The 21,994-nt window shown below is 39.5% G+C and overlaps 2 protein-coding genes across 5 annotated transcripts; one reads left to right on the forward strand and one right to left on the reverse strand.

Moving 5' to 3' along the window:
* Positions 1–19: 19 nt before the first annotated feature.
* On the reverse strand, positions 20–10,595 carry LOC311040330 (uncharacterized protein). 2 transcript variants are annotated; one of them, XR_014600256.1, is made up of 11 exons: positions 10,450–10,595; positions 8,902–9,068; positions 8,447–8,561; positions 6,119–6,228; positions 5,239–5,401; positions 4,390–4,701; positions 2,545–2,705; positions 2,302–2,409; positions 2,051–2,095; positions 404–1,656; positions 20–342 (listed from the first exon to the last, which is right to left on the reverse strand). XR_014600256.1 is itself a non-coding variant. In XM_084050542.1 (10 exons), exons 1-10 carry the CDS (start codon positions 10,490–10,492, stop codon positions 1,489–1,491), a joined length of 1,392 nt encoding a protein of 463 aa, XP_083906668.1. In that variant the 5' UTR covers positions 10,493–10,595; the 3' UTR covers positions 21–1,488. The 2 variants fall into 2 exon arrangements, 1 of the variants encoding a protein (XP_083906668.1); XM_084050542.1 differs by having other exon boundaries at positions 21–1,656.
* Positions 10,596–11,279: 684 nt separating this feature from the next.
* On the forward strand, positions 11,280–21,182 carry LOC311040314 (uncharacterized protein). Of its 3 annotated transcripts, none has more exons than XM_084050516.1 (10): positions 11,280–11,497; positions 13,328–13,497; positions 13,795–13,927; positions 15,549–15,664; positions 16,589–16,754; positions 17,405–17,716; positions 17,988–18,148; positions 18,219–18,332; positions 19,088–19,132; positions 19,730–21,182. In XM_084050516.1, exons 1-10 carry the CDS (start codon positions 11,455–11,457, stop codon positions 19,895–19,897), a joined length of 1,428 nt encoding a protein of 475 aa, XP_083906642.1. In that variant the 5' UTR covers positions 11,280–11,454; the 3' UTR covers positions 19,898–21,182. The 3 variants fall into 3 exon arrangements, with proteins under 3 accessions (XP_083906642.1, XP_083906643.1, XP_083906644.1); XM_084050517.1 differs by having other exon boundaries at positions 18,225–18,332; XM_084050518.1 differs by lacking the exon at positions 11,280–11,497 and adding an exon at positions 12,476–12,550.
* Positions 21,183–21,994: the final 812 nt, after the last annotated feature.

Consider the following 21,994-nt stretch of genomic DNA (forward strand, 5'->3'; position numbering starts at 1 on the left):
TTCAGGCTAAAAGGATAACACAAAATACTCCTGGGGACCCGTTTCCATTGTGGTCCTATGTATTCAATTCATCAGCATAGCATAAAAATAACACAATAATACATGTTGACAAATACAAAACATTATACATACAAAAGGATAACAAGGGGGGGGGGGGGGGCGGCAGTGAATGACACCTCCTTTCTATGGGAAAATGCATTTATCCTCCCTTGTAGTCTCCCGATAGATGATTTTTCAGGCCAGTTTTGAAAGAATCGAGTGATTTACATTTCTTAATGGATGGTGTCAGGGCATGCCACATTTTGGTGGAAGTAGTAGAATGAGAATTTTCGCATGTTTGTTCTATATTTGGGTAGCACCAGAACGTTTTCACTCTCTCTAGTATTGTGGCTGTGGGTGTCACTCAGGTTGGAGAAGTAGTTAGTCAGGTATGAGGGTATTGAGGGCACTGTCCCTTTGACCATCTTAAAAACCCCAATCCCATTTTTAATTGCTTAACACTGTCTTCTTGTACAGCACTTTGTAACATTGTTTCGAAAGGTGCTTTATAAATAAAATGTACTTACTACTTAATTCTATCCTGGCCGCTTCCAGCACCATCTTGACTCTTTCTGACTTTGTTTGTATATGGACCGCACAATTGATGACCATTGCAAAGAAGGCCAAGAATCGTTTCTCGTCCAACCATGCAAACGTTTTTGTATCAGTTGTTGTGCACTCCCATTTCATGACTTTTGCTAAATATATCATGTGTACACGGATGTCTTAAAAAAAAAAAAAAAAATGTATACCAAATCTGCCGCCGTCTTTTCAGTCAAATCATCGTTTCCCCTCTCTCAAAATTTGACACGTCTGGAACCCCTGGGGAGTTCCATTACATTACAGGGTGTTGCATTCATTGTAGCTGTGTCATTGCATTTCACAAGCAATGACACACAGGCTGGCAAAAGAAACTAGTTTGGACTTTGTTAAATTGTAAACTTAAGCAAGATTTAGCTATCAGGATTATTTATAGCCCTTAAGCATTCACGCTGTGTCTCTCTCTCGCTCTCTCTCTGTCATGTCAGCTCCTGCAGTCAAATCCTTGGTGTTCGTTTATACATTTTTAAGTCAGCAATCCAACTCACGGACATCTGATGGGCTTGTGAGCAGTCTAATACAAACATGAAAGTATAGTTTATCCCAAATAAATGAACAGCATAGTAGCCTCGTAGTTACTGTAGTTTCACATCCTACACACACAGAATGGAGTAGTCAGTGAGCTGTGTTCTATTTAAATTAGACCTGTTGTGTAAACATGGATCTTTACAATACGATGTGAATCTCCATTGCGTGGGGGAGAAGTGTTGGGGCCATGAGCAAAAAAACATCAGTTAATGAGAACCTGAGATTCAACGTTCTGTGAGATTGTCATGCTGGTACGTTATGCAGGGGATAGAAGGCCGGCAGGCTAATGTTAAGTCACAAAGCATCAACTGATCTTTTTTCCTAAAGAAAGTTGAGTTTGTCTGAGGTGTAGGCATCAGAGTAAGGCGTGTCTGAACTGAGGGGTGGGGCAGAAGGGAATGTCGTTCCCTTCAGATCAAACTGGGCTTCAGCACCAGAAGAGAAGAGAGAATCATATGGAGGAGGTTCCTCTGATCCTGTGGTCCTCGCCTAGAGAAAGACAAAAACTAAATTAAACTTTAATGCAGTAAATATACAATATGAGAAACTACTTGCAGTTATATTGAAAAACACACAGTTACAAGTAAAGGGCCTGTTTTTTTTACCTTTAAAAAGTAAAAGTACAAAAGTATCAGCATCAAAATATAATTAAAGAACAAAACTAAAAGTACTCCAATTGTTCAAAACTTTTCGAAAATAGCCAAAGTATAAAATAGGGATTAACGGTGTGTTTTGTAATAATAATCTAAATATGCAGAGTAACAAAAGCTGTCAAATTGTAGTGGAGTAAAAAGCACATCACACAGGGCTTAGCGGAAACGAGGCTTTGGGTTTAAGCACAAAGCTATTTGGTTTCCTTATTTATTTGGGAGTGGGTCCATACCTCAGGTTGAGATGAGCTCATATGAGGTTCTTCAGGACCAGGCACCTGTAAGATAAAACAATCCTTATCAATTCTTATCTGTCAGGTTATACATCAGTGGTTCTCAGAGTGTGGTACAGGGACCCTCAGGGTTCTAAATTGATCTTTACAGGTCTGTAACTCAGTTATGGGTCCTTGAAATGTAAAAGTTTGAGAACCACTGGTATAGAATACATTTGAGGTGGACACATTATGATATGTTAAACAGCTACCAGTGGTGACTGGTAAGTGGATCCAGGCTCTTGGGGGTAGAGTGGGTAAGTTGGTCCATGTGATGGACTAGGACTAGGATGAGCTGATGTGGACGGCTGAATGTTGTCCTGTAATTGAACATAGCAGTTTGACAAGAAAACAGAGAGTTGCTTCAAATATGAATTATTCTGAAATTAGTCTAAGCAGGGTGTGTTTGTGTTGGTGCTTACATCATGGTAATATACATTGTGTTTGGTACTCACACCATGGTAATATACATCTGGTGCTGCTTCAGTGTCAGGAACAGAGTGGTTCTTTCTAGTGGTCTTCTTGCAGCAGCGCTTTCTCACATAGCAACAGCAGAACACCAATGTCAATATGAAGACCGCAACACCAATGTATCTGAGATAAGGAGGATAACGCTCTGAAAGAACAGAAAGAAGTTCCCTGGTTTGTTTACGTGAACCAGAAACTTTGATGAGATTAAAGGCTCTTTCTCGAACAAGAACTAAGCGAACCGTACCGTGCCTTTAAACGGATTGAACAAGTTATTGATTTGTTTCCATTTGCGGCTTGGATTTACATAAGGTTCTCTCAATCTAATTTGGGACCTGCTCAGGAGGTACTACTAACCTTGAGTTCTGGGAACCCAAGAACTCAGAACTTATACATTCAACATGTGTCGAAAATAGCGAAAATAGCTGATCAACAAGAACTTGTAGATAGGCTATTTTCACTTTTTCATTTGTTTTTTAATGAGGTACTTCCCCCTTCAGCGGCGGTTATGGTTATAATGCAAACTAAAAGGAATGCAAGCACAAACTCCAGTCACAAAAGCGATATCAAAAACTTGCTGGGCTCAAAAGTAAATCATGTAAAGAATGATAGCCAGCACTCACATTCTGTCCATTCAGCTACTGGCAACATGACCCAGAGACAGACGCGCTTCGGCTACAAAGCCTTCCTCAACGGAATCATCTTTCGATGAGGAATCATGATTGCGCTGAGGACGTCTTTGACCCAGAGGAAAGCGTCCGTCTGGGTCATGTTGCCTGCTTTATTAAATAAATGAGAAGTACCTGAATGAACAGAACCTGAGTGTTGGCTATCATTCTGGTTACACGCACTGACATTTGCACCGTAATCCAATATAACGCACTGACCTTTTTTTCTTTTATTGTGCTTTTCTTTTTTTTCTCTAAGCACCTTAACCAACCAACATCCATAAGTATATCATGCACAGTATACATTGCTGCTATGCTCAGGCCCCTTCGTATTTTTTTTTATCTCAGGTACTAGTGTAAAATGTAGATAACTTGTTTGGCTTTTTACCAGGTGCTCGAAGAGCGCCGGGTCTACAGACAGGCTGGGACATAGTCCGACACCTAAGTGTCATTGGCTGTCCTGGCTGTCCTTCACTCCTTTAAGCCAATGGCGACCCGAATGGGGAGACGGCCCGCCCCCCGCAGTAACCGTGCTCCGCTCCGCTCCCTCATTCACACTGCAACAGTTGTTGCAGACAGTGCAAGTTTTACTGCAGCCTCAGGCAGGAGGGTTAGCCTAAATGCTAGCGTGCTTCATTAGACCTAGTTTGGCTATTAAGTTATTATTTGGCCATGTTCACACTGACTTCAATCTTCGCTATTGTTGGGAAGACCTGTGTGGTGGTGTCAAAAAATGTTGCCACCACTTATATAAAAAACATTATAGCGTTTAGCGTTGCAGATTCAATGTTGCCAGGTTTGGCGAGAGAAACAAGCAATCCGAAAAACAAGTAATCAGGTCTATGAAAACAATCACACACACACGCACGCACGCACGCACGCACACGCACACACACAGAGCACCTGGTAGGATATGACTTCAAGTCATTTCTTTCTTGTTTGTTGTTCTCTTGTTTGATCTCCCTTCCCACTTGCCCCCCCCCCTTTCCTCCGCCTCTTCTTTCTATGGAAATAACGTTGCGATGGGAACGATGTACGAAAGTGAATTTCACCCACTTTTTACCTTGTAAACCTGTGATGTGACAATAAACCTGATTCTGATTCTGAAAGTGGAAAAGGGCCATTAACGTGCTACCAGGAATAGTGCAGGATACTGTAACTCACCTCCCTTTACCTCCAGAAACACTACGAGGGCCAGGTTGCCCTGCCAGTCTCTGAAATCAAAGCGACCCGAGTCTGATGGCTGGAGGTCCTCAATGGCAATCTGCAGCGTCGGCCCATCTAGCTTTTGAATTCTATCTGGAAACAGGCCTGACAACCGCACGTTGAACATCAGCAGTTCGCCTGCCTTCATCACCAGCACTTTCTCTGAATGATCCGCATCTGCTTTAAAGGTCATGTCAAACAACGCAGGGTCCATCCCAAATGTGATGTGGAGGTCCTGGCCCTGGACTTTGTTCAAGTACTGGTTCTGCTCTGTAATATGAGATAGAAGGGATGGCATTCAAATAAACCTCATTAAAGTATGAAATTAAGTCTGGATGAAACATTGAAATCTCAGAGGATTATTCGCAGTGGTGGACAGTAACGTAACGCAAGTACATTGCATGTACTGTACTTGAGCATATTTGTTTTTGTGGATACTTAGGACTTTCACTCCACTACATTTCAAAGAAAGATATTGTACTACCATATTTCAACAAAAAAAAAGGAAAAGTACATTATGAATTAACCACTTAACCATTTGAACCCCAGCAGACATATTCTGGGGGGGAGCAAATATAGCCGCTCTCCAAGCTCAAAACGCTTGTAGATCGGCTATTTTTGCCAAAGAGATTTGGTGTAATAGATGGAGATCAGCTATTTTCACTACTATTAATCTTTTTTTGACATTTCTGGAAAATCTTAGCATGTTTAAAGTAACTGCACTTTGACTCAAGTAACTGGGGTTGAGGACTTTGCCCACCACTGAGTTATTTGTGATACAATATCAGATAATTCTACATAATTAACCTTCAACTTTCATCCTGTTTCTGGAAACAAACTTGTGGTTTATGTCCCTGAAGGTGTAGTAGCCATTGTATTCATATGTGAGTTTATTCAACATCCACTTGTTGTTCAGCATCCTTCCCCTGCCTCCGGCTGCCGGGTTAGTGCGATTCCACAGGACCTGGGACTGGGTAAAGAAAAAACTAAATCGATCTTTTTTTTTTTTTTTAATAATCGATCCCTATTTTGTAGGGTTGGGTATCGAAAGTAGGTTCGAAGAATGAAGGAACCGAATCCAAATCGTTGGGTATTGGGTACCCATAAAAATGTATAAAATCCTAATCATTTAAGGGTTGAGTATTTTCCTCTAAATAAAGCGTACAAAAAGCTTTAACTGCTACCGTTTCCATTGTGTTGACAAGACATGGAATATAATAATAACGCATGAGAGGTTACCAATCATTAATGTTGACAATTATTGATTTAACATTAGTTTACAGAGACAATTCAGCATTGGCTCCATCTCAGGTACTACTAACATACCCAGTTTCTAATAATACTAGTAAATATTATTTACTTCAGTTATTTTGGGCATGTAGGTGGAAAAAACAAACAACAAAATACAAAACTCATTATCTGCCAAAAACATTTATAAACTTTTTTGAGAATTTAGCTATTGCCTGCCAAAAACATTTATAAACGTTTTTTCTTAGTACTAGCTTAGAAAAGTCTGGCAGTCTGTGAGGGTAAAAAAAAAAACTCTGGCAGTTTAAGAGTTAAAGTATATAATATAGGGCTAAATGGTAAATCAATTTACTGATTTTTTCTTATTTTTTTTTTATAAAACTTGCTTTTCAATTGAAAAAGTAATCGATAAGAAAATAATCAATAGTTGCAGCCCTACCTCTGACCCATGTGTGTTTTCCAGAGGAGTGAATTCCAGGGAATATGCACTATTGGGACATTTGAAGTAGTAGTCAGATCCATACTCTTTTGTCACTTTACTTGAGCAATCTAAAAACACACACACACACACACACACACACACACACACACACACACACACACACACACACACACACACACACACACACACACACACACACACACACACACACACACAAAAGAGTGGGGGGGACATGATTAATACTTAATAATGAATGTGACAGGGGTTAACTGACATTACAGTGAAATAATGTGGTCAGGACTCGTGGTGCATATCAGTTTTAATGGCGTGGCTCTGAAAGAGTCTTGCTCACTATAAAAGGGTCTGTCTGTGTGTCTGCATCTAGGCCTGTGTCTGTCACAATTATTTTGCAAGTTTTGTTTACAACGCCTAGTCTCGCGTAGCCAGACAACTATTCCACACTCTCCGACTGCTATATAGAGTCTGGAACTATACACCTTGAAAAGCAGAGAAAGGAAGCCGTCATCTGTTCGTGTCATGTCTGTTCACGAAAATATATTCTAACACTTATTTTTGAATTTCCGTTTCTGATAAGCACCAGGCTAAATAGACTTTGATTATTTGGATTTACATTTACACCAAATTAGCTAAACTGCAAAGACGAAACGGGAGCAGGGAGGAGGCGGGACATCCGCTTTCCTCCCCGCTCATTTTCAGCGCGGACTGTATGACGGAAGCATTTGAAAATTGTGTGAGTCAACAGTCTGTATGTCTGTCTATCTGGAGCTAATCTCACAATACCAGTGGTGCTCAACCTGTGGGTCGGGACCCACAAGATTTTGGGGGGGTCCCCAGACGACAGTGAAGTGACAATTTACGGACTTTAAATACCAAAAAAAAAAGAAAAAAATACCATTACTGCTAATCAAAAGTAATCAACAAACTATACTATAAAAACTGGTCAAACATTGGCCAAATTGTCAAATAATATAAGAAAGAGGCAACATTTTTGAAAATAGACAATCTACAAAGATTAGCTATTTTCACAATATTTATCCGTGGAACCGAGTCAAACTAAATGTAATGCCTCAACTCCTACATTCCAAGTGCTTATCAGGGTGGGGGATCCCCATTTCAAATATGATTATTTTGGGGGGGGTCACGGCCTGAAAAGGTTGAGAAGTTGAACCACTGTCAAAAACACAAGACTGATCAGCAGAAAATGTCTACTGTACTCTTGTCACCAGGCTCAATAGAAGAATCCCACTAATTTGTTCAGATATTTCTATACTTTTTGAAATATTTAACTTTTACTTCCCTTTTTATAATGGAAGTCAGTGGGGCTCGGAATGTCCGAATTTGGGTAGGGATGATGTCATCGGCTTGACTATTTCAGAGGCAGGCCGAATAATAGAACTGGTATCTAATAGAAGTGACAGGTTGCTGAAACCATGACCAAATGTACAGTAGTCGCACATGCATACGTCATATGGCTCTTTTCAACCATGAAGTGTAAAACCCACAACCTTCCAAAACCTGAAACTTTCCAGAGCCTGTTCAGTTATTATTTCATAGTTTCTGTTTACGTCTCTATTATAACCAGAACCACCAGATACGTCATAAACAGTGTTCATTTTGACAGCAAATCTTGATTTTGTTTTAGTCACAGTCTTTTGAATAAAATTCTATTTCCTTTTAGTCATCTGAAATGTTTTACTTTTAGTCTAGTTTTAGTCAACTAAATATCATAACATTTTTGTCGACTAAATCCACAGTTAAAAAATGTTGGCCTTGATGCGTCGTAATGCCTGATTTATAGCTTAGCTGTGTGCCGAAAATAGCCAATCTACAAGCTCACAATGCTTGTAGATTGGCCATTTTCGGAGCAAGACACCCACACGCAGCCAAATGACTTGTCTTAGTTCAACTGGATCTCTTCTCCACTAACCTAACATTGGCATCCCCTAACATATTAGTCTAGTTTTTTATTTTTTGATGAAATTGTCAGTATATTTAGTCATAGTTGTAGTCATTATAGCTTAGTTTTTATTTAGTTTTTCTTACCGTGTTCTGAGCAGGGCCCAAATTAGGTCCTGAGAAACATATAAGAAACCTAGCCATAGCGGAAAGAAACAAATCCAGAACCTGTGAAATATGTTTCACGGCAAGGAACGGTTCGCTCAGTTCTTGTAGTCAAAAAGCGCCATAGATAACGTCATAGACTGGCCACATGAAGCCTTGCCATTATAGGGCCCAGTCTTGTTATTTACATAAATCCTAGAACAGCACTGGAACAGATGAGACTGAAGTGTCATATGGTCTCACCTTTGACTGCCACTCTGAAGAGAGTGAATGACTTCTCATAAGAGAAATACCCCTCGTTTCTCTCTGTCACCTCCAGTATAATGAACTTATCAGACGATATCTCGTAGTGTGGGTCCTTGGGGAGAACACAAAAACATAGAGACGAGAGTCAATTGTAATTCTACCCTTGTAATCAGTTCTGCTTCAAGTAAGATCTGTCATAAAGTAATCCTGGATTAATTGATTAATCTGAACATTACAGGGGTTGGCATGAGAGTATAGTCTGCAAAGAAATGGTCAAATGTCCTCAACTCAGGTCTGAAATGTAATCACTTCAGGTGCAAGGCCACTTGGCCTTTGGTGTTGTATATTTTGTCAAGAGTAGTAATGGAGTGTACAAAAGTTATGGGGCTCCCTGAAATTAAAATGTTTTGAGAACCACTGATGTAGGAGATCATATCCCATGTCTTACTCACCGTCCAGTTCTTCGTGGCCACTTGTATCCGGTCCGCAACTGGTATCCTCGTCCTGCCTTTAGTTGGCAGGAAGAACCACTCTCGACTAAAGGAAAGGATGGGCGTTTCCTCCACAGATATAATCAATTCACTCCCATAGCATACCTCATAATATTTTCCATATGAGCCTTAAAACACAGACAGAGAGAGGTTAATCATCTATTAACCTATCTGAACATCACAGGGGTTGGCATTAGAGCATAGTCTGCAAAGAAATCGATTAAATGTTTGTATTATTTGCGGGTATAGAGTTAAGAATTCATTGTGTAAAGTAAAGTATATTTACTCAAGTACTGTGCTTAAGTACAACTTTGATGTACTTTTACTTCACTTGAGTATTTAAAATGTTCAATACTTTATACTTCTACTCCAGACTAGTACATCTTAAATCCACTGCAATTATTTGAAAACCTAATTACAAGTTACATCGCAGATTTAGATGATAACTACATTAGCCGAAATCACAATGTGTCAATGGCAATGCATTGTGAACTTGTATATCTGCCATTTTGTCAAATTTTACAAACTTGTGAAATGGGACAGTGTGCATAATGAGTACTTTGGCACTTTAATAAACGTAGGGTAAGTGATATTTTTTTGGTTGAAACGAAAGGTTTTTGGTTAAAAAGTGAAAGCTCTATATTCTGATTAGTATTCATTGCTAGAGTGTGTTTTATTCAGTAACAGGTGGTCTCCCTGTCTCTCCAGTTCTTTAAGAAAAAGAAAATAAGTGTTCAGGTGGGTTGCCAATTTCAGCGTACTTATCACTCAGCTTCAATTTTATAGTTTTCCAGTTCCAATTTTGCCTACTCACTTCTTTGTGTCATTACTTCCAATTTCACTTGTTTATCCCCTGTATTCTGTATGAGTTCTCTGTCCTGAATGGATACAATTGGTATCAAGACCAGAAAATGTTCTGCTACTAAAGAGCTGGAGAGACAGGGAGCTCTATACTCTGATATTATAAACATTGTTATGGTTGTTCTGTTTGGAACAACCATAACAATGGTTCTCCAGGGGTCTCCTGTTACTGAACAACCATAACAATGATTATGATATCAGAGTAATAGAGCTATTTAACTCTTATCAAAATAAAACAATTTGAATACGAAAAAATGTATACATTGTGGTATAAAAGTTTGAGTACTGTTAGTTAGCTAGTAACTAACTGTTAGTTACTAGCCTTGGATCAAGACTATCATAAACACATGGTGGACAGTAACAGAGACAGAGTATACGGGGTGCTCCTTCCATTCCGACATCTCACCACTCCGACTAGTGGCTTCCGCGTGCGGTTAGGATTAGGGTTAGGTATACGACGAGTAGAACGACAGAATGAAATACATGTACTTAAGTACAGATTCTGAGGAATCGGATCTGTACTTTACTTGAGTATTCGATTTTGTATATAATTATTACTCTTACTTGAGTACATTTCCGAGACAAATATTTTACTTTTACTTGAGTAACATTTTTACTGAGCTAGTTTTACTTGCATGAGTTACTTACCACCACAATAACATGACAGAATCACCAGAAATAGAAGTAACATGTCGTATACAGAGAGAAGACAGCTAAAGAAGATCCACCAACTGCTGTTATTAATGTCTAATAGGTTCAAAGCAACAAATTGGTAAAAAAAAAAAAAAAAAAAAGGACAAAAAGAAAAAAAAGAAACCAGGTAAACAAGCCAGTTTTTTCCGACAAAACATTTACAGGGAGAATAAACACGCAACCCTCCACCCACGTGACACTCCCTTCTGCCCAAGACGAAAATGGCAAGACTCAACATCTACGATTTACTTCGGATATATATTATAACTCTATGGTTTACTTCCCGTATCTGTGTGAAGTGAAGCCGAGGGGGATTCCCTTTCTCTTTGGTGTTTCGACCAGGTGGGCGTGGTTGCATCCTCCCTCACACACAGTGTGCCCCCACCTGGTCGAAACACCAAAGAAAGAGGGAGTCCCTAAACAAACCTACACCCAACTGATTTGTCTCTCTGAAAAAAAGCCATTTAAGTATGAACATCTTGGGAACATTGTGTGGCTTGTGATGATAGGGTCCAATATGTTACGTAGTTCAGTGACCGTGGGGATAAAGATTGGTTCAGAAGCTGTGTTCACTCTTCCATTGGAATCAATAGACTCCAAGCTGCTTCCTGTCTCCTAAAAAGGCGTCCACCTACGTCACGCAGAAACGGGCAGTAAACCGGAGATGGTGTATCTTGCTAAATTAACAATCTTTGCGTTCACTCTCCCATTCATAGCTCCCATTGGATGAATAGACCTCCAACCTGCTTCCGGTCTCCTAAAAAGGCGTCTGCCTCTATTATGGTCCGCTACTTCCCGTTAGTTTACTAGTATCTCCTTGAAAATGTTTATTTTGATGCCAACTGCCGTAAAACAATAAGAATAATAACAATACGAAGAAGAATTGTAGCCTTTAACCTGTATTAGGACATTAATAACAGCTGTTGGTGGAGTGTTTATTGTCTTCTCTATGTAAAGGACATGTCACTTCTATTCCTGGTGGTTCTGTCATGTACATGTGTTGGTAAGTATCTCTGTCATTTTCTAATAGGGATATAAATAGTCATGCAAAAGCCAGTGGTGGAAAAAGTACTCCGATATTTTTCTTAAGTAAAAGTATCAATACTGCAATGTATTGGTAGCAAAATGTACTTTAATATATTACCAAAAGTAGAAAGTACTCATTATGCTTTATACTCATTATGTTGTATCACAACACCTCCAAGGCCTTAAAAACAAGGCTCCAAACATCCCAAAACAAACTAGTAAGGCTACTTCTTGGCCTCAATCACAAAACCCATCTAACCCCTGCTCATTTTGCTAGGATGCTGTAAGCTGATTGTATGACATTCTGTATAGTAGTGTATCTGTCTGTCTCTTATATGTCATCATGATTTGTGTGCATGGGGATCTCATCTTAAACAAGCTCAGTGCTTAATGAGTCTCCCAGTTTAGTAGACCTTGTATTGTGAATTTTGTACTTCCATGTACTGTTCTCATGTCTTACTAAATAAAGTACATCAATCAATCAATCAATCAATCAATCAATCAATGCAGAATGTCCCATTTCACAAATGTATAAAAATCATTTGAAAATAGCCGATCTACAAGCTCACAATGCCTCGCAAAGAGACGCATTTTGAACTTGTAGATCGGCTATTTTCAAATTGACAAAGTATAGGTCAAGTGGTTTTGTAATAAACAAAATCTACAAAGTAACTAGCGACTAAAGTTTTCTAAAAATTGTAGCGGAGTACAAAGGACAATATTTGCCTTTGAGATGTGGAGCAGAACAGTAAAGTATTGAAATATGGAAATACTCCAGTAGAGTAAAAATACCCCAAAATTGTACTTAAGTACAGTGCTTGAGTAAATGAACTTAGTTACTTTCCACCACTGGCAAAAGCAAGGGATTTAAAATAATTCACCCATATTTCAGTTTTAATTAACAGTATTTGGAAAAAGTAGCCTACTAAGTTAAGTAAAAAAAAGTAACACACTCAAGTAAAGTCCTGTATTCAACATTTTACTTGAGTAAAAAGTACAAAAGAATTGACATCAAAAGGTGCAATTAAAGGTGCAGTAAATGCATTTATTTGTTAAAATAAATAACTATACTCTGATAGTAATCATTGTTATAGTTTGTTCATTAAAGGGTCCCCCGTCTCTCCAGCTCTTTAGTAAACAGAAAAAAATGCCATGCCTGCTTGCTCAGGGGATGAATTGAATCTTGACCATCAGGTCAAAATTTGTGTCAGATCCTGTGTCTAGGTGAGACATGACCTTTGACCCGATCTAAATGTCTCAAGAGCAGGGAGACAAACATACAACCACCCCAATAAGTTATATTGTATTGTAACATAATGTGACATAGTGCCGCTTTTAAGTGCCAAAAGTAAAATTCTTTCAAAAATGGCAGATCTACAAGCTTACAAACGCATTGTGAGCTTGTAGATTGGCTAATGCATAAATGACTAATGTATGTTTTTTTTTTTTGAAATTCAAGTCTGCAAAGTAACTTGTAATTAAGTTTTCAAAAATTTATAGTGAAGAAAAAAGTACAATATAATACAATACAATATTTGCCTCTTGAGTATATAAAGTATTGAAAAATGTAAATACTGAAGTAAAGTAAAAGTACCTCGAGTACTTAAGCACAGTACTTGAGTAAATATACTTTACTTTCCACCGCTGGTAAATGGCAATTAATCCTGAATTCTATACCTGCATGTTGAATTGCCACAAATAATACAAACATTTGATTGATTTCTTTGCGGACTATGCTCTCATGCCAACCCCTGTGATGTTCAGATAGTTAAATAGATGATTAACCTCTCTCTGTCTGTGTTTTAAGGCTCATATGGACGATATTATGAGGCATGCTATGGGAGTGAATTTACTATATCTCGGGAGGAAACGGGTCTCATTACCTTCCATCGAGAGTTGTTCTTCCTGCCAATCAAACCAGGCAGCCGGACGATACCAATTTCTGAGGGGATACCAGTAATGATGGAGAATGGGACGGTAAAGACATGGGATATGTTCTCCTACATAGGAAGACCATATTTAAAAAAAACTGGGACCCATAATCACTTAAAATCCGATTTCTAAAGTAGTGAAAATAGCCGATCTACAAGCTCACAGCGCTTCGCAATGCGATGCATTTTTTTCTAAATTCTTCTAAATTCTTTTCTAAATTCAGAAAAGTGTGTGTGCGCGTGCATGCCCGCGCAGGCAGGTGTGTGTGTGTGTGTGCGTGCGTGTGCGAGTAAATTACAATTGACTCCTGTCTCTATGTTTTTGTGTTCTCCCCTCTTCCAGACGTTGGACCCACAGCGCTACGACATATCGTGGGATACATTTATTATACGGGAGGTGACAGAGAGGGATGAGGGTTTTATTGCTTATAAATTGAGCAGCCACACATTCACTCTCTTCAGACTGTCAGTCAAAGGTGAGACGTATGACACTTCATTCTGGTCTGTTACAGTGCTGTTCTAGGACACTGGTTCTCAACCTTTTCAGGCCGCGACTATTTTCACAATTTCTGCCTCTTTCTTATACTATTTGACAATTTGGCCAATGTTTGACCAGTTTTTATAGTATAGTTTGTTGATTACTTTTGATGCAGTAATGGTCTTTTTTAATTTCATTTCATTTTTTGGGGGTATTAAAGTCCTTAAATTGTCACTTTACACTACTGTCATCTAGGGACCCCCAAAATCATGTGGGCCCGGACCACCAGGAGTCCAAATGGTCCATTATGAGTCTGTAACTCTGAGAGTCGGTGTACAGGTCAGTTTGGTTCCATTTGAACACTCTCAGAGGTACATTAACTCTGAGGAATGTACAATGTACAGTACAGTAGATTGCGGGTTCAGGCATAGTTTAGTTCAGTGATTCTCAACCTTTTTATTTTCAAGGACCCCCAGTTTGATATGCATTAGAGCAGTGGTTCTCAAACTTTTTCATGTCAAGGACCCCCAAAATGATATGTATTTGGCCGCGGACCCCCATCACAATTTGTTTTTGTTCCAGGGACCCCCAGAAACAAAGATTTGAGTTACAAATGTTCGCTTTAAAAATAATAATTACATTTTTCACGATTTTCAAAAAATAGGAGATCTACAAGCTTGTATATCATCTATTTTTGAATAGCCAAAGTATAAAATATGGATAAAGGGGTTAAAATGATTGTGGCGCTTTATTAACTAATTTTGCTGGGGACCCCCTGGCACCCCCCCCCCCCCCCCCCCCCCAGACCTTATTTGCCCAGACCTGTGACACAGTATTGAGAACCGGCGTGTTCTAGGATTTATGTAACTACCGTAACAAGATGTCATGGCTTCATGTGGTCATGACGCCAGTCTAGTCCAGTACCTTAACCCTATTTTTTAACATTACCGACACGAAGCGGATAAAAGCGCCACATTTTGCATGAGGCTTCTTTAGGACCTACTGATGGATTCTAGCCTGGGATCCAAACTTTATTTTGAAAATTATCCATACAATTATCAATATCCAACCAATAGCTTTGTTTACAAAGCTGTTTTTGTCCTGGAAAGGATGCGCTGTGATTGGCCAGGAAAGTCACTTTGATTGGCAGTTGTGCCGAACGCTCACCCCAAAACATAATTTACAAGACTGTGGCGGCTTGTGTGGGACAACCAAGGTATGGATGCGTGTGTAATGACAACTAATAACAGATTCATGGAGAAGAAAAAAACACTTGATTGCAACAAATAGCGTAAGTAGCGATATGCTTATGGGCTCCACTCTGTGCTATTGGGGCTGCTGGGGAAACTGGACGACAGGGGAAATTCTGAAAAAGACCCCATGACCAGTAGGAAAAAAAGGATGTTATTTTAGTCCGGACTTGTCCTTTAACCCATGTCACATTCATTATTATGTATCACGTTTTTCGTGTGTGTGTGTGTGTGTGTGTGTGTGTGTGTGTGTGTGTGTGTGTGTGTGTGTGTGTGTGTGTGTGTGTGTGTGTGTGTGTGTGTGTGTGTGTGTGTGTGTGTGTGTGTGTGTGTGTGTGTGTGTGTGTGTGTGTGTGTGTGTGTGTGTAGATTGTTCAAATGAAGTGACAAAGGAGTATGGATCTGACTACTACTTCAAATGCCCCGATAGTGCATATTCCCTGGAATTCACTCCTCAGGAACTCGCATACCCGTATGGGCCACAGGTAGGGCTGCAACTATTGATTATTTTTTTAATGATTATTCTATCGATTACTTTTTCACATGCGTGCGTGTGTGTGTGTGTGTGTGTGTGTGTGTGTGTGCGCTCACTTGCTACAAGTGACAAAGTCACAAGTTGACATAGAATCAGTAGATTATCAACACAGTATAATATATTATTTTTAGCATGCTTTTAAGTTTTATCATGCTTTTAAGTAGTAGTTTTAAATGTACTTTGTGTCTTTTATAGTGACCTAGGTATATATGTATTGACTGTATGTTGTCTTTTTAACCACTGCACAAACGAAGTTCTGAAAGGAAAATAAAGTTGTTTGAAGTTGAAGTATTATGGTGCTAGTAAAGGCTGTGTTGTTACTGTTGTGTTATGGTCGTTTGAATTATAGTTTATATTTGGGAATCAATGGGACCGCCATGACATCGCGACACCTATCAGTCTCAAAGACACTATTTTGAGGAAAAAATAAGAAGAAATTTGCGTGCGAGCATGTGGCCCGCACTGTAGTCGGCCAGGCCCAGTTTTGCCTCAGTCAATTTAATTAAGCGTGAGTCACCAGCTCGCGTTGATTAAGTCCCTGCCCTTTGTACACACCGCCCGTCGCTACTACCGATCGGATGGCTTAGTGAGGTCCTCGGACGGGCCCCGCCGGAGTCGGTCACGGCCCCGGCGGAGCACTCGGAAGACTCCCGAACTTGACTATCTAGAGGAAGTAAAAGTCGTAACAAGGTTTCTGTTAGTCAAAGTAGTCATCATAACTTAGTTTTTATTTTGTTTTTATTTTGTTTTCGTCTGTGAAAAAAGGTAATCGACGATCATTTTTCGTCATAGTTTTAGTCGTCAAAATTAACACTGTATCCAACCCTACAAAATAGGGATCGATTATTTTTATTTTTTTAATTTTTTTACCCAGTCCCAGGTCTTGTGGAATCGCACTAACCCGGCAGCCAGTGAAGGCAGAGGAAGGATGCTGAACAACAAGTGGACGATGAACAAACTCACCCATAAATACAGTGGCGACTACACCTTCAGGGACAAAAACCACAAGTTTGTTTCCAGAAACAGGATGAAAGTTAAAGGTTAATGATGTAGAATTATCTGACATTATATCACAAATAACTCAGTGGTGGGCAAAGTACTCAACCCCAGTCAAAGTACAGATACTTAAATAAATTCTAAGATTTTCCAGAAATGTAAAAAAAATATCAATAGCAGTGAAAATAGCTGATCCGCAAGCTCACAAGTCATCACAAGATCTGCTACTGTATAGATCTACTATTTTCACTATATTTGAAATAGGGCATAACAACAGAACTGAGTTTTAACTGTACTTGGACTGTTGTTTTCCATCTACTACACCAAATGTCTTCGGCAAAAATAGATCTACAAGTATTTTGAGCTTGTAGATCGGCTATGTTGGCTGCTGAGGTTCAAGTGGTTAAGTGTGGTAATTCATAATGTAAGAAAGTACTTACTGCTTAAGTGGTTAATTCATAATGTACTTTTCCTTTCTTAGAAATATAATACACTCAAAAGTAAAATATCTGTCTTTGAAATGTATAGTAGTGGAGTGAAAGTCTCCAAAAATACAAAAACAAATATACTCAAGTACATAGTGTACTGTCCCCCACTGCCAATAATCTGCTGAGATTTCAATGTTTCATCCATACTTATTTCCATACTTTTATGAGTTTTATTTTAATGCCATCCCCTCTATCTCATATTACAGAGCAGAACCAGTACTTTTATGACAAAGTCCAGGGCCAGGACCTCCACATCACATTTGGGATGGACCCTGCGTTGTTTGACATGACCTTTAAAGCAGATGCGGATCATTCAGAGAATGTGCTTTTGATGAAGAAAGGCGAACTGGGGGTGCACAACACGTGGATGTATGAAGTGTTTCAAGATAGACTTCAAAAGCTAGATGGACCGACGCTGCAGATTGCCATTGAGGACCTCCAGCCATCAGACTCCGGACGCTTTGATTTCAGAGACTGGCAGGGCAACCTGGCCCTGGTAGTGTTTCTGGAGGTAAAGGGTGAGTTACAGTATGCTGCACTGATCCTGGTAGCACGTTAATGACCCTTTTCCCAGAACTCAATATTAGTAGTACTGTACTCCCTGAGCAGGGCCCGAATTAGATTGTGTGAACATTATGTGAAACCAAGCTGCATATGGAAACAAATCAAGAACCTGTTTCAAGGCACGGTACGGTTTGCTTAGTTCTTGCTGTCGAAAAAGAGCCTTTAATCTCATCAAAGTTTCTGGTTCACGTAAACAACCCAGGGCACTTCTTTCTGTTCTTTCAGAGCGTTATCCTCCTTATCTCAGATACATTGGTGTTGCAGTCTTCATATTGACGTTGGTGTTCTGCTGTTGCTATGTGAGAAAGCGCTGCTGCAAGAAGACCACTAGAAAGAACCACTCTGTTCCTGACACTGAAGCAGCACCAGATGTACATTACCATGATGTGAGTACCAAACACAATGTATATCATCATGATGTACCAAGCTGCATTTTTTTATTTCAACATCCTTCAGTTACAGGACAACATTCAGCCTTCCACTTCAGTTCATCCTAGTCCATCACATGGACCAACTTACTCTTACCCACTCTACCCCAACGAGCCTGGATCCACTTACCAGCCACCACTGGTAGCTATTTTATATCATTATATCATCATAATAATTTGTCTCAAATGTATTTAACTCAAGGGGCAAGGCTGAGATATTTACTATGAGGCCAACCCGGATGTTTAGTAAATGTCCAGCGAGAGGCGCTGTTTCACCCGTGCCGACCTGTGAGTTCAGAAAGAATTTATTTTAACGCAAGCCGATGGGTTTTTACCAACTTTCAGACTCGATTTTCTTACTGTAATAAAAATTGTCATAAATTCTATATGCTTCCAGTCACTAGTTTAAAGTCTCCTTTCAATCATCAGGATATGCGTTTTGCTAAATTATGGTTCTATTTATTATAAAATTGACGATAAAGTAGGCTATTCTCTAGGAGGGGCGGGATGATTTGATTGACACGCTACACAACCAATAGCATTCATTCCCCGCCCCCCGCTCTTGATTGACAAGTTACCCAACCAATAATGGTCTGAACTCATTCTGACGCGTAGTGAAAGATGGCGGATCTACAGTCTGCAGCAAAGGATTCATTTTCGGTCTGTAGAAAGCAGCGGAGGGGGTTTGTCCATCTCATTTATACAGTCTATGATTTAACTATAACAGTGGTTCTCAAACAAATTTCAATGATCCCCATAACTCTCAGAGTTACACACCTCTAAAGGTCCATTTAGTACCCCCTCAAGGAACCCTGAGGGTCCTTTTACCCCACTTTTGAGAACCACTGATCTATACCCTGACAGATCAGAATTGATAAGGATTGTTTCATCTTACAGGTGCCTGGTCCTGAAGAACCTCATATGAGCTCATCTCAACCTGAGGTATTGACCCACCCCATACCTATAAATAGGGAAACCAAATTGCTTCGTGCTTAAGTTAATGGAATGAACGGAATTAGATTAAATATTAAATATTGTACTTTTTACTCCACTACAATTATTTGACAGCTTTAGTTATTTTGCAGATTTATATCATTATTATTAGCATTATTATACTTAGGCTATTTTTTAAAAGGATTGTCAATTTTTGGAAAGATTGGAGTCCTTTTAGTTTGTTCTTTAAAAATATTTTGATGCTGATACTTTTGTACTTTTTACTCAAGTAACATTTTTAAAACAGGCCTTTACTTTAGTTTCTCATATTGTGCATTTACTGCATTAACCCATTAAAACTGGGAGAGCATCTGTGTCATTTTAGATTTTTGCGTTGGCTATTCAAAAATAGCAGATATACAAGCTCGCAGCGCTGCACTTCGTGCCTGCGAGCTTGTATACTGTATATGCTATTTGTAAACATGTTTTTTTAAATCTTGAAAGTGTTTGAAAATGTTCGTTTAGAAGGCATTTGTAGAATCGGCCTCAGGTCTTAATGGCTTAAAAGTATCATGCAGCATAATTGTTTTGGTCTTCTTTCTCCAGGCGGGGACCACAGGATCAGAGGAACCTCCTCCATATGATTCTCTCTTCTCTTCTGGTGCTGAACCCCAGTTTGAGCTGAAGGGAACGACCTTCCCCTCTGCTCCACCCCTCAGTTCAGACACGCCTTACTCTGATGCCTACACCTCAGACAAACTCAACTTTCTTTAGGAAAGAAACAAGGAAAATCTAAAGATCAGTTGATGCTTTGTGACTTAACATTAGCCTTCCAGCCTTTTAATCCCCTGCATAACGTACCGACATGACAATCTCACAGAACGTTGAATCTCAGGTTCTCATTGACTGATGATTTTCCTCACGGCCCCAACACTTCTCCCCCACGCAATGGAGAGTCACATCGTATTGTAAAGATCCATTAGCTTTAAATAGAGCACAGCTCACTGACTACCCCTTTCTGTTTGTGTCGGATGTGAAACTAACTACTAGGCTACTATGCTGTTAATTTATTTGACTATACTTTCATTTTTGTATCAGACTGCTCACAAGCCGATCAGATGGTGGGGTATCCCCTTGGTAAACTCACTCTGTGAGTTGGATAACTGATTAAAAAATATATAAACGAACACTGAGGATTTGAGTGGCACACACAAAATTGCGAGCCGGTAGATAAGTATATTTTTATGCATATTTTATAAATGTTGGATACAGGACTGTTACTCTACCATTTCTCCATTGTAGAAGTGACTGACTGACTCCCACAGTCACACAGGAATAAACCCTGGAAATTAACCACAACCTAGCCTGATATAAATTATGCGAACATTGTGCGAAAACAGCTCATCTACAAGCACACAACTGTGACATGTTGTGAGCTTGTAGATTGGCTATTTTCGGAGAAGAGATTTGTTGTAGAGGGCAATAAGGAGGAGAGCAAGTATAGACCTCTGGGGCACCCTGGTCTTAGCCAGCCTGAGCCTGGGACCTTTACATCCAGATGGTAGTAGAGAAAGCCTGCTGGCTTTCTCAATCACCATCAACAAGGTGAGGGGCATTTAAAAAAAAGAAAGTCTTCTTGTATCGTTGCAGTCGCAAAGTTTCACATTTTTATGTTTTTTCATAAATTTAAGCCCTACTTCACAAGATTGTCGCACTATAGTAGTGAAAACAGCAGATCTACGAGCTCAACGCCTTGCGATGCAATTGCCCCCCTTTAGTGTTTTTGGGTGGGGGCGTTTGCAATTAATTAACCACAGAGGATAGGGTGCTAATTTAAAGATGTTTTTACATTAGAACCTGCAGCTATTCTTAGCTTTGTTACTCAATAATAGGCTGTAGGATGTACTATGGGATGCTAAAGCTGCAATCCGTCTGTTTTATGTCTCATATTTATTTTCTATCTGCACAAATGTAGACTGTTTTTGTTTACCTTTTTTGCATACTTACCTTTTTTGTACTGTGTTTGTAATAGCAAAAATAAAGTGTAATTTCCCCTGAAGACGGCTATTTCTTTAGGGGGGTGTCAGTGATCTCGCCTAGAGTGCCAGGATGGCCAGAAACGCCACGAAAAGGAGCTGCTTCATTTGTCTGTAAGTGATTCATTCAAACATGTTTGTAATAAGTTTGTTTTGATCAAATCAAATTCTGCAATCAACAAATTCTCTAATGTCTCTTTTTGCAATGTGGGGCATTGTGAGCTTGTAGATAGGCTATAAAAAAAAATCATGACACGTTGTGCGGTGTTGATTAACCACCGTTAAGCGGTTAATCAAAATATTTTAAAAATCGCACTTCTTGATTAATTGGGAAAGTAATCAATAGAATAATCGCTAAGAAATTAATCGATAGTTGTAACCCTAATACACAGTACCTGATCAATGTACACTACACTCAAAGGGGATGGGGACAGCTGGGAGGAAGGCCGGCAGTGGGTCAAGGTCCCGGCCTCCCAGGGGTCTTTTTGATTGATTGATTGATTGATTGATTGATTGATTGATGTACTTTATTTAGTAAGACATGAGAACAGTACATGGCAGTACATAACAGTACATGGAAGTACAAATTCGCAATACAAGGTCTACTAAACTGGATAGCTCAGTTAAGCACGTAGCTTGTTTAAGATGAGATCCCCATGCACACAAATCATGTTGACATATAAGAGACAGACAGATATACACACTACTATACAGAATGTCATACAATCAGTTTACAGGTTACTGGTATGAAGTATGAAGGGTGAAAAATATGTACAAAAAAGAAAGAGAGGGGGGGGGGTAGGTTAGGTTAGGACATGGGGTAGGTTAGGACTTG

This window comes from Gymnoscopelus microlampas (genome assembly GCF_963454915.1).
Source record: "Gymnoscopelus microlampas genome assembly, chromosome: 23".
NCBI classification, from domain to species: Eukaryota; Metazoa; Chordata; class Actinopteri; order Myctophiformes; family Myctophidae; genus Gymnoscopelus; species Gymnoscopelus microlampas.